Raw genomic sequence first — 9,909 nt, forward strand, 5'->3', positions numbered from 1 at the left:
AAACATTGCATGGGCACTAATTACTCCCGTTTGTTTTTGTAGGGGTCCCTTGAACGCCTGATGCAGATTTTAAATAGCACTACGCCTCATTACATCAGATGCATCAAGCCGAACGCTGACTGCAAGGCAATGACTTTTAAAAAAGAAGAGGTAACTCTACAGAGGCTTTTTCCCTCGGCAGTGGGAGGCTTTCGGTCGATTTCACAAAGGGCTTGCATTGGGCCCTGTGCGGTCTGGAGTGGCTTTTAAAGCACTTTTCATAGCAGATCTCTCACTTCTTAAAGGAACCTCGCAAGATAAATGTCCCAGTGCTGCAGTAGATGATACTTCTCTAAACAGGGGGATGGTATCTTCATTAAAGATCAGCAGCTTCTGGTGCTGTTGAGACTTGGGTTTGTCAGGTTTGGAGGCTCAGATCACACTAAGCTGAGTGTGATTCAAGACCAGTCTTAATTTGCAGAGTTCACTTTGCAAGGCACCCCTTCAGTGAAAAGCTGCCTGGCTTCTGGCCTCTGTGCAGGGACGTCTGCCCAGCCAGATGAGAGCAGCTGGCACACATGCCGAGGAGACGTTTCTTTGAAAGCAGAGCACCTCAGGCTAAAATTAAAACCAACTGAGGATCTCACTGTGAAGTAGTTAGGAGGCCCCTGTATGGAGCTGTGTTGATTTTTACACTTCCTCAGATTCAGCTTGATCTGTTAACAACAGAGACCCAGAAAACGAAACTCTGGAAAACCCAGTGTTTGCATGTCTCGAGTTCCCTGATGCTCTCCGTTGGTGCGCCAAGCTGGCAAACCCTCGGTACAGACCACAGGTCACATTTTTAGCTTGGTTTAGCTCCGATCACCTCGTTCTCAAATGATTAGCAGTTATTGGAATAGAAAGGCTCCAAGTCCTTAAAACTTAGTTTATCCGTAGCTTTTTGCATGCGTCCTAAATGGTGCAAACCCCTTACCAGCCGCACCCAAACGAAGCTGGAAAAGTGCTTTGAATTTCTGCTGCAGGTTCTTTGTCAACTTGAGGCATGTGGCATAGTAGAAACGATCACTATCAGTGCAGCTGGATTCCCTATTAGGTAAGTCCAGTGAACATTAAGTTGTTCATGATTACTTTTTCTTCATAATAAGCCATAGCTCCTAAGACTTCATAGGCCAGACCTCTTCCAGTGAGATTCCAGCGACTTCCATGAATGTATTAGACAAACGCTGTTTCTCTGTATTACAACGCAGTTGCTGAGCAATGTCTTTTACTATCAGTTACTACTGCAGAGATGGAATACATAAGCCTGCATTTGAGTAATTTACTTCTTAGTCTGCTTTTACATTTTACTTAGACATGTACACATCTCGATTTGAGATTTTTTTTTAAAACCGCTACATTCTTATGTGTAATAATCCACACCAAAAACTGGCTTTCCCTCCTTTGCTAAGAGTGAACATGACACACTGCAGGGGTTGCTCCAATCATGAATGTAGTTTATAAAATGCTCCGTAATAGCTTCCCTAGAGTATGTTTCCAATAGTTAAAGAAAAGGAACAGAAGGACTCCACCAGCCCAAGTCTGCAGAAAGGCCATTTTACTGCACATGGTTGACAAGGCAATGACATCACACACCTGGGAGCTCTGTTCATCAGACCCTAAAACCATTGCATCCTTTTCCTCTTGAGGGGCAGTAAATGGCATTTGTGTAGATCCGACTGTTGTTCTGGCTCTCAGGCTCTCCTTCCAAAGTTTCACTGAGCGTTATGAAGTACTGAGAAAATCACGTACGTCAAAGAAAAACACAGGACATGATGATGAAAATGGTCTCCCCCCTGCCAAGAAGAAAAAAGGTACACTTCTTTCTTGCCTGTTATGTAACCCCACACCACGTTTGTCACTACTGTGCAAATCAAAAACAGCTACGATGCTGATGACATCTATTCCACACTGGGGGGAAATGACCAGTTGTTGAGTTTTCAAAGTATTCTCACTGTTTAGCCACTAACTGCACTTTTCACACAGTCTGTTACTTGGGCAGGCTTTATCAAATCAGTTAAATGAAATGACTTCCATGCCATGCTATTTTTCTATAGATGGTTGCTGCATTTTGTATTTTGACTTGGATATAATGATTAAGTTAATTCTGTTTATTTTGCTTCTGAATTTTTAAGTTGACTTTGAAACAATTTCGAGTCTTTTTATTTGCTTACATCGCTTCTTTCTCTCTCTGTTTCTTGTCTCTTGCCAAACATGCACTTGGCCCTCTAGCTTTACTGGATATTGCTGCCGCTATTGTACTGTTTCTCCTACCTTTTGCAAACTTCTCTGTGGGAGTCTTTTTTCAAAGAAACAAGTGAGGATGCGTTTAAAAAATGTAAACAGATTCAAAAGGTAACAGCTTTGGTATGAATTCCTGGTAGGACAGTTATTAGGAAACCCCCTAATTAATTGTTAACCTTTGGTATTGGATACTGCACATTACTCCATTTTTCCTCTTAATCTAACGTACGGTACCTTAACTCAGAGAAAAATGTAATAAGTGATGAAGGGTCAACCAGCAGTGACAAAACCCCACCTGGTTCGAAACCTGTTAAGTTCTGGCCAACACTGATCACTTGGTTAAATGCAATAAGGAAATGTAGGCAGGAAGAAAAAATTGAAGCCAAAAATCGATTTTAAATCTTTTGGGTACTTCCATAAAAAATGGTTCAGGCTGATTGGCTACCAGCTCTCCTTATCTGACAGGTAACAGGTTAAGAACGAGCATTGTCATTAGAATTGTACCAGTCTTCCCCCCTATTTTTTTTTTTTGATAGTTTACTGTAACTCCAATTCTTTGCCGTCTGTATTGCACTGGATCTGTTTGTGTTGATCTGTTTGATTCTTAACCGCGTCGCTGCCTCTTCTTAATTATGTTCTGCATAGTAAGTTTCAAACGCTAGATTTACACCACAAAATGAAGACGCGAGTGCAGCACTTACTAGCTAAGTCTAGCTAGCGCACATACCAATAGCAGCAGTGTGTGGCAGCTGGTTCGGTACGTGCCCAGGATCCCTGGATATGTTACATAGCTACATTACACTCGCCTTCATTTTGTGTAAACTCAGCCAGAGATTTGTAGACAAAATGATGGATGTTTTGTCTCTGTAGGACTTTTGACTTGATGATCGACTTCTCCCTTCACCATTTTGCAGGTGGGACTGTGATGCCGCATAACGATGAAGCATTGCGCTCCGTCATCCAGGAAGTTCTTCAGAACGTGGTGGGGGCACAACGTGCAGCTTCCCTCAAGCAAACAGAAGCCAAAGCCAACAATTCTTTGGTATATTGTGGCAAAACCAAAGTATTTATGACGAACTCTATGGTAAGTATGAGCACATCCTAATCTCCTGGGCTAAAAACAGAAGGTGCTCATATACGTGTATACGACCTATGCCCATGGTCAGTGACAACTTGTACTGACTTCTCTGAAGCCAAAATGTAGCACCCAACTTGCAATATAAAAAATCTGCTTATGCCATGCAATAGCAATCCAATAGAGGAAGGAATCTGTCTTAAAGACTAGTCTCCATAATAGGTAGAGAGACCAGTCTTTCCTACTCACTCACTGTATTGTCTCAACTTCACTAAAAATAGCAAAATATGAAACAGTCTTAAAAAAACTTCAGCAGAAAAGCTCAGTTCCTCCCCTGCAAGTCAAGCCTTTATTCACAAAGTCTGCGCCTAGAGCAGAGGAACAGAAGCACGTGCTTGCATGCTTTACCAAATTAGAGCTAAGCTTATGAAACAGGCAACTGGAGTAACCTCTAAATAGGCCTTTTACTGGTTTCAAATGAAAGGGACACTCTTGCTCTTCCATGCCCAGCTTCCTACCCTTTCACATTTGCACACGCAAAATCCCCATGGATCTGGGTTATAAATGCAGCTGATCCTAAACTTTCAATAAATATGTTGATTGCCAACCAGAGGGTGTTTGTTCACCACAGCTAGAACAACTGGAAGCCAGAAGAGCAGCAGTATTTTCCGAGAAAGCATTTTGCATTCAGTGTTGCTGGAGAAGATTTAAGCAGAGGAAGCTAGCAAAGCAGAGGTGGTCTGTTACCATTATCCAAGCAGGTATGGGTGTGGTGAAGAGTAACTTAACTTACATTTCCAGTTGGACCAGGTGGAGTGTGGGGGTGGCACAGTAACTCAGAACTGACACAAAGATTAACATTCAGTGTTGTCTCTCACACTGTGAGGCTCTTTCATCACAAGTGTTTTGAGATCCTCTGTTCTCCAATTAAGTCTCCTCTTTTTTTAATTAACCTTCAGCTGTTCGCTCCTGGCTAGCCAAGAAACATTTCCAAAGGATGCGTAGGGCTGCTAGCATTATAAAGCGTGTCTGGAGGAAATGGAAAGTGAGTAATAGCTGCCTCTAGTGTGCATGTGGTTACTTGCTGCTAAGTAGATTTTTAAAAATTTCTGTGCATTGTTTAAAAAAAATGCTGCAACTCCCCATTTCTTTCCTTTTATCCCCACAATCTATCTCTGCCATTTCTCTTAACAGGGGAAGGGAAGCCAACAGTGTGCTTGCCTCTATTAGGTCTCCGATGCCTGCTGGAGGAGACTGAGTTTCCTCTGGTCTCCCTCTTTTACCCTTCAGTCAATCTTAAAACCATTACAGTCCTGAGGAGGCTGGGGGTACAGGATCAATCCTTTATTCTCCATTGCACTTAATAGGGAATTTACATGCTCTACCAGCCACACAAGTTTGTTGAACTTTGCAGTTAATCTCCTTAATGCTGGCCTGGTCGCAGACTGCCCGTAGCATTTGGGAGGGGTCTCAAGAGCACAGGGCCACCAAGGTTATTTTTGAACTTTTTTGGAATTGCAACTTTCAGTCTCTCAGGATTACTATTCTGGGTTTCCCTCCAAGGCAAAAATGGCTGCAATAGCTGCAGAAGAGTTGGATGACACCGAAGAAAAACCCATTTCCTCGGTTCCTGGAGCTACTGTTTCCTTAGGCACGTCACCTGGCCCACTGGGAACAACTTGGCCTCTGAGTGCAATAATCCAGTTGTGGCCTCTTGGACTAGCTCTGTCCACTGCACCTGTTACGGTGGGCGGGCTTCGACGAGACCTGTCCTTGCTAATGTGTTTGAAAGTGCTTCATCAGAACAACCGCTGCAAAATAAAGAGCAGTTTGTTTGGCTGTGGCATCGCCTCCATCAGAGCACTCCCACAGGTAACGCACCCGACAGCAGACCTCAGAGCCTGCCACGTGCACTGGATACTGCCTGACAGCATCAGGAGCAGGTCTGCTAGCCAGACTCTAGTTTCTTGGGCTTGTGACATACACATTTACCCTACAGATGCACACAGCTGAGAGGGAGAGGATAGTCCTGCATTGTAGGCAAGGACTGAGTGTCTAGATTTCGGGCACAGCCTCAGGCTTGTTGTGCTGCATTTCTGATCACATGGGTAAATTCTGTTCAAGGCTCAAACATTCATGCCCAAGGTTTTGTTGCGGAAGATGCTGCAGAAGCGTAGAGTGTTGCGTCCACACAGCAAGGCTTATCTACGCAGGGAAAAGCCCCACAAGTTAGTACAGAACAAAGACCTATTCCACGATAACCCCCCATGTGGCCACTCCAGTTCTGCGCTAAGAATGCCTTCACGTGATTTAGTGGATTAAAATACTACAAAAACATTTACTGCAGAGTGCAGCCACATGGGGAGGTACTGCAAAGAGCCACTATGCTTTACATCCACCCCCCCAGCCATTTTTCAGTGACTTCCCCGTACAAAGCAAGAGATACTGGTATTGGAGCTCTTCAGGGAAGCAAAGCAAAGGATGGCCAACTATGCATGTTCAACCACCCCTAAGAAATAGTCAGGTCACAACCCTAACTTGCATTTTGGCAAGCTGCTCTTTACTTATTTTTGCCCACTTTTTCAGGACAAAGTCAGTAGAGGCAGCATCATGAGAAGCTGAGCACACAGAGACATCATTTATGCAAGACTATAAGCATCCTTATCCTCTTAAGACACCTCTGGGCCTTAGGCCCTCATTTAGTTAGACACTTCGGGGCACAAACCAAAAGTCTCCTTACTGCAGCCATTCTTGATAGTAATGGTTTGCTTTGCAAATTCATCCTTGCTGTAATTCCTTTAAGTCTGAAGGATGGAGGGTCGTCATGCTGACTCCTTTGCTCTGCAAGTCCAACTTCAAGGGACTGCTCATAGAATAAGGGTCCAGTCAGCAAATGAGGACTGGAATCTGCCTCTCAACATGGCAGCTTTTCAACTGATAACTGTTTTTCTTCCTAGGGCTCCATCAAGTTTCACTGCAAGAAATCTCCGCTGCTACATGCGAATGTCAGTCCTCATAACCAGGCCTACATCATCACTGGATTCAACCAAATTTTACTAGATAGGAAAAAACTGCTCACCACGTAAGGCGGCGGCCTGCCTTTTTGTCACCTTAATTTATTGTACTTTTTCCTTCAAGGAAGGACTTCCTGCCAGCTGCCTCTTCCAAGTATTTTAGACCGTCCTCCTTTGTTGCATGAGAAAGATCAATTTAAATGTATCTGCTGCTACCTCAGTCTTGCTTTTTTAGTGCAAGTTGCGTGTACTACATTGCTAAAGGTGTAAAACTACATCTCTTCGGGGTTAGCCTAGATTTCTTCCTTTCTCCTATAGATAGTGGGAGATGTGTCAATACTAAGAAAACACTGAAGTATGGCTACAGAGAAAGAAAACCTAAAGTACCTTTCACTAGAATTAATAGAGAAAATATATACCTGAACAAATGGAAGTCTTTGATCTAACAAGCACTCTTTTAGCACTACTCAATATACAAGAGGCTGACAGTAAGGTTTTTTTTAAATCTGAAATGAGTTCTCTGGTAGTTTTCCCCCCTCCATCCCCATCAACCCGCTTTCCTCTGCAGCTAAATACAACTGTTTTGCTCAGCCAACACTGAAATTTAGCAGTCCAGTAGCACTTCTGGCCATGAAAATGCAAGGAATTTTAAGAGTTTTCATTATGACTAGATGTTAAGCGTAATGCTAGATAGAGCTCTCAGGAACAGTGGGGTTACTTCTTTGTCAGATAAAGTTCTAAACATGTTTGTAACCAGATGTAAACAGCAGGAAAAAGAACAAAATATGCAGATTCAGGATTTATCTGCCCAAAGTTAAGTGCAGTGCACTGAGTCAAGCCTTTTAAAAAACTATTAGGATGCTATTGCTTCCTTCTTCAGAAAGAGGCTCTACTCTTTTTTTTTTTTTTGCAAAAATGTACACCTTTCATGGTCCATGTGGTCAGTAGCACAGATGGCTTTTACCACAGGATCCTTTGGACTGCCAAAGCAAACTGAATGTTTTTCCTCTCCTTTCACACGGGTCTGGGAAGTGTTTTGTGGGTTTGTGTACGTGTCATTTTAATAAACAAGTCTCTTGCGGGTGTATCTGAGCTCTCTCCACAAGTGTGTATCCTTCAAGCATCTAATTAAACAGAAATCTGCTGCTTTGTTCATCAAGTGAAAACAGATTTATTCTAATCCTTTTCCTTTTATTTTGAAGATGACAAGTCCTGGTTGTAACCACTACTGACAACAGAAAGTCGTAGGCAGAGAAAATGAGTCACAGAACAATTAAGACTCCATCAGGATCTAGAAAGCATGTTCCTCTCAATTGCTACCCTCAAGTTAGAGGTCTCAAAGATTACCATACAGTCCAACATGAGAAGTGAGAATTAAAAGTATTGACACTGCTTATTTAAATAGGCCAGCACTGCAGAAGGGACTTCCCAGGCTGCTTCATCACAGCATGGGGTAGCACAGCATCTCTTCCACGAAAGACACTCACAAGTGGGTACGTCCACTCCTGAAGATGCGCTCACTCCGGAAGTATGTTTTCTTTCTCTGGAGGCTCGACGATTCTCAAACAACAGTCCACAAACTCCACAAACAAGGGCTCTTGCATATACTTTTTCATTAGAGAGTTCCTCTCTTCTGCTTGATCTACAGCTAGGAGCAACTGCCTGAGATGCGGGTTCCTTAGTAAATCTTTCAATTCTTCTGATTCTCCTGTTTAAAAGAAACAAAACAAAAAATGGTGATCTTCATTCCCAGCAAAATACCTGAAGGCACGTAGACAACTGCTCAAGAACTTGGGTATTTGAAGGTTTTCATCGACCCTATTCTACTTCTATGGGACAAGCATAGTTAACACATACATACATGCATACTTCCTTCCTCACAACATTTTTTTTTTTTTTTTTTTTTAAAGAAAATGGTCCTTTTGAAGTTTCCTATTATAAGCCCATAGACCTTTCTAGACACAAGGCACCCCTTGGAAAATTCAGCATTTAGTTTTCACTTGTTTTTGTTTTTGTTTCTTGAGTACAGGAAAATAATAGCAATTCTGTTGCAAAGAACTCAGCAAGACCACAGCAGCATTGCACTCAGAGGCCCCAGCAGGACAAAATGTTTTTAACTATTTGACAAGGTAAACACAAAAGTTTTCAATCACATCCCATCTAGCAGTGCTAATACCTGCAAGGCATCCCTCTGCACCTTTGAAAAGATCTTAGGACTTCAGCTGAGAATGACTGCCACAGACTCCTTTACTTTTATTCCTTACCATAAAGAATAAAAACTCATAGCAGTGGATCCAAACCATGGATGGCACCTGCCTTTATAGTATCTTTGATGCAAAGTTCAAATCAAGCTGCCGGTCGCCTGTGAAAAACAGCTGACATGGGTACTTTGGCCCCAAAGGTTAATGCCTCTTCCCCTGTCAGGCAGTGGTATGATAAAACCTACATGGTTCCTTCTCCTGCTTCATTCACAGGAACTTCAAATTATTCTGAAGTTACTGTTTGTCCAACATTGACAGCCGCCCTGGATGCACACCCTGCTAACTTCACAAAAGCTTTCACATAGTCTCATAGCTCATAGTGGATTTTAGTGACAAGATTACCTAAAAGTTTGAGTTTTTGCAGTGGAACTCGATCCTGCTCATCACTGTCGGTCAGGATGTCCTCTACAGACCAAGAGTTTCCTGCGGAAAGTAGAAGGATGGTTCAATTTAGTAAGATGGGAAGGTAAATTAGGCTGTCTGAAAGTCACAAGGGGCAAACATTTCCCCTGCCCCAACTCCCGTGAACACTGCTGCTCATCAGGAAAACAATGTTTTGATCCATGGAATAGGCCTCAGATACAACTTTCTGGTGTTTCTGTGAGAAAATAAGAGAAGTGGCTCATAGCTTTATCTACCCTGAGATGATGCTGGTCAGTCTGGTCTGAAAGCAGACATTAGCTAGTACAGCCTTGATGTTTTTTCATCCCACTGTACTTGCCAAAATATAGAGAATTTGCCAGAGGCGTATAGGCCTGCTTTGAAAAGCCTGGGCAAGTAGGACCCCAACTTTTACTCTATCTATAACAATACACACACACATACACACAAATACATGCATAAATATATATATAACACATACAAACACAAACACACACGTTAGCTTTCCAAAAGAGCAAGTATTTAAAAAAAAATGCTGAAATTCCCCATTTCTTTCCTTTTTATCCCCACAATCGATTTCCATCTCTCTTAACAGAGAAAGAGAAGCCAAATGCGTGTTCATCTCAAATTGCCGATGCCTGCTAGAGGAGACTGGATTTCCTGAAGGATCAGGGAGGGATGGTCTGGCATTATCTGTCAGAGGGCAGACAAAGGTGCGGGCCGCCCCTTTTATTTTCTAGCAAGTCCCTAGTGTTTGGATGCCCAAAGCCCACCCCGCAGATCATATTTCATAGATTTACATAGACATTAGGGCTGGAAGGGGCCTCGGGAGATCATCGAGTCCAGCCCCCTGCCCAAAGGGCAGGCAGTCAGCTGGGGTCATAGGATCCCAGCAAGATAAGCATCCAATTTGCTC

The 9,909-nt window shown here is 42.9% G+C and overlaps 2 protein-coding genes across 5 annotated transcripts in view; one reads left to right on the forward strand and one right to left on the reverse strand.

The window, feature by feature from the left end:
* Window positions 1-7,443, forward strand: part of MYO19 (myosin XIX) — a 26,293-nt gene extending 18,850 nt beyond the window's left edge. Inside the window, exons 18-25 of the mRNA XM_019545648.1 lie at window positions 43-150; window positions 1,005-1,075; window positions 1,717-1,832; window positions 3,177-3,346; window positions 3,969-4,098; window positions 4,297-4,382; window positions 4,901-5,209; window positions 6,295-7,443. Coding sequence (XP_019401193.1) covers window positions 43-150; window positions 1,005-1,075; window positions 1,717-1,832; window positions 3,177-3,346; window positions 3,969-4,098; window positions 4,297-4,382; window positions 4,901-5,209; window positions 6,295-6,423 — 1,119 coding nt within the window. The 3' untranslated portion in view covers window positions 6,424-7,443. The remainder of the gene's footprint in view (window positions 1-42; window positions 151-1,004; window positions 1,076-1,716; window positions 1,833-3,176; window positions 3,347-3,968; window positions 4,099-4,296; window positions 4,383-4,900; window positions 5,210-6,294) is intronic.
* Window positions 7,247-9,909, reverse strand: part of ZNHIT3 (zinc finger HIT-type containing 3) — a 23,183-nt gene continuing 20,520 nt past the window's right edge. For all 4 annotated transcript variants that reach the window (XM_019545656.1, XM_019545655.1, XM_019545654.1 and 1 more), the window contains 2 exons: window positions 8,955-9,035; window positions 7,247-8,059 (listed from right to left, as the gene is read on the reverse strand). In XM_019545656.1, the coding sequence (XP_019401201.1) occupies window positions 7,869-8,059; window positions 8,955-9,035 (272 nt within the window). In that variant the 3' untranslated portion in view covers window positions 7,247-7,868. The remainder of the gene's footprint in view (window positions 8,060-8,954; window positions 9,036-9,909) is intronic.

The sequence above is a fragment of the Crocodylus porosus genome, unplaced genomic scaffold (assembly GCF_001723895.1).
Source record: "Crocodylus porosus isolate Cpor-Errol unplaced genomic scaffold, CroPor_comp1, whole genome shotgun sequence".
NCBI classification, from domain to species: domain Eukaryota; kingdom Metazoa; phylum Chordata; order Crocodylia; family Crocodylidae; genus Crocodylus; species Crocodylus porosus.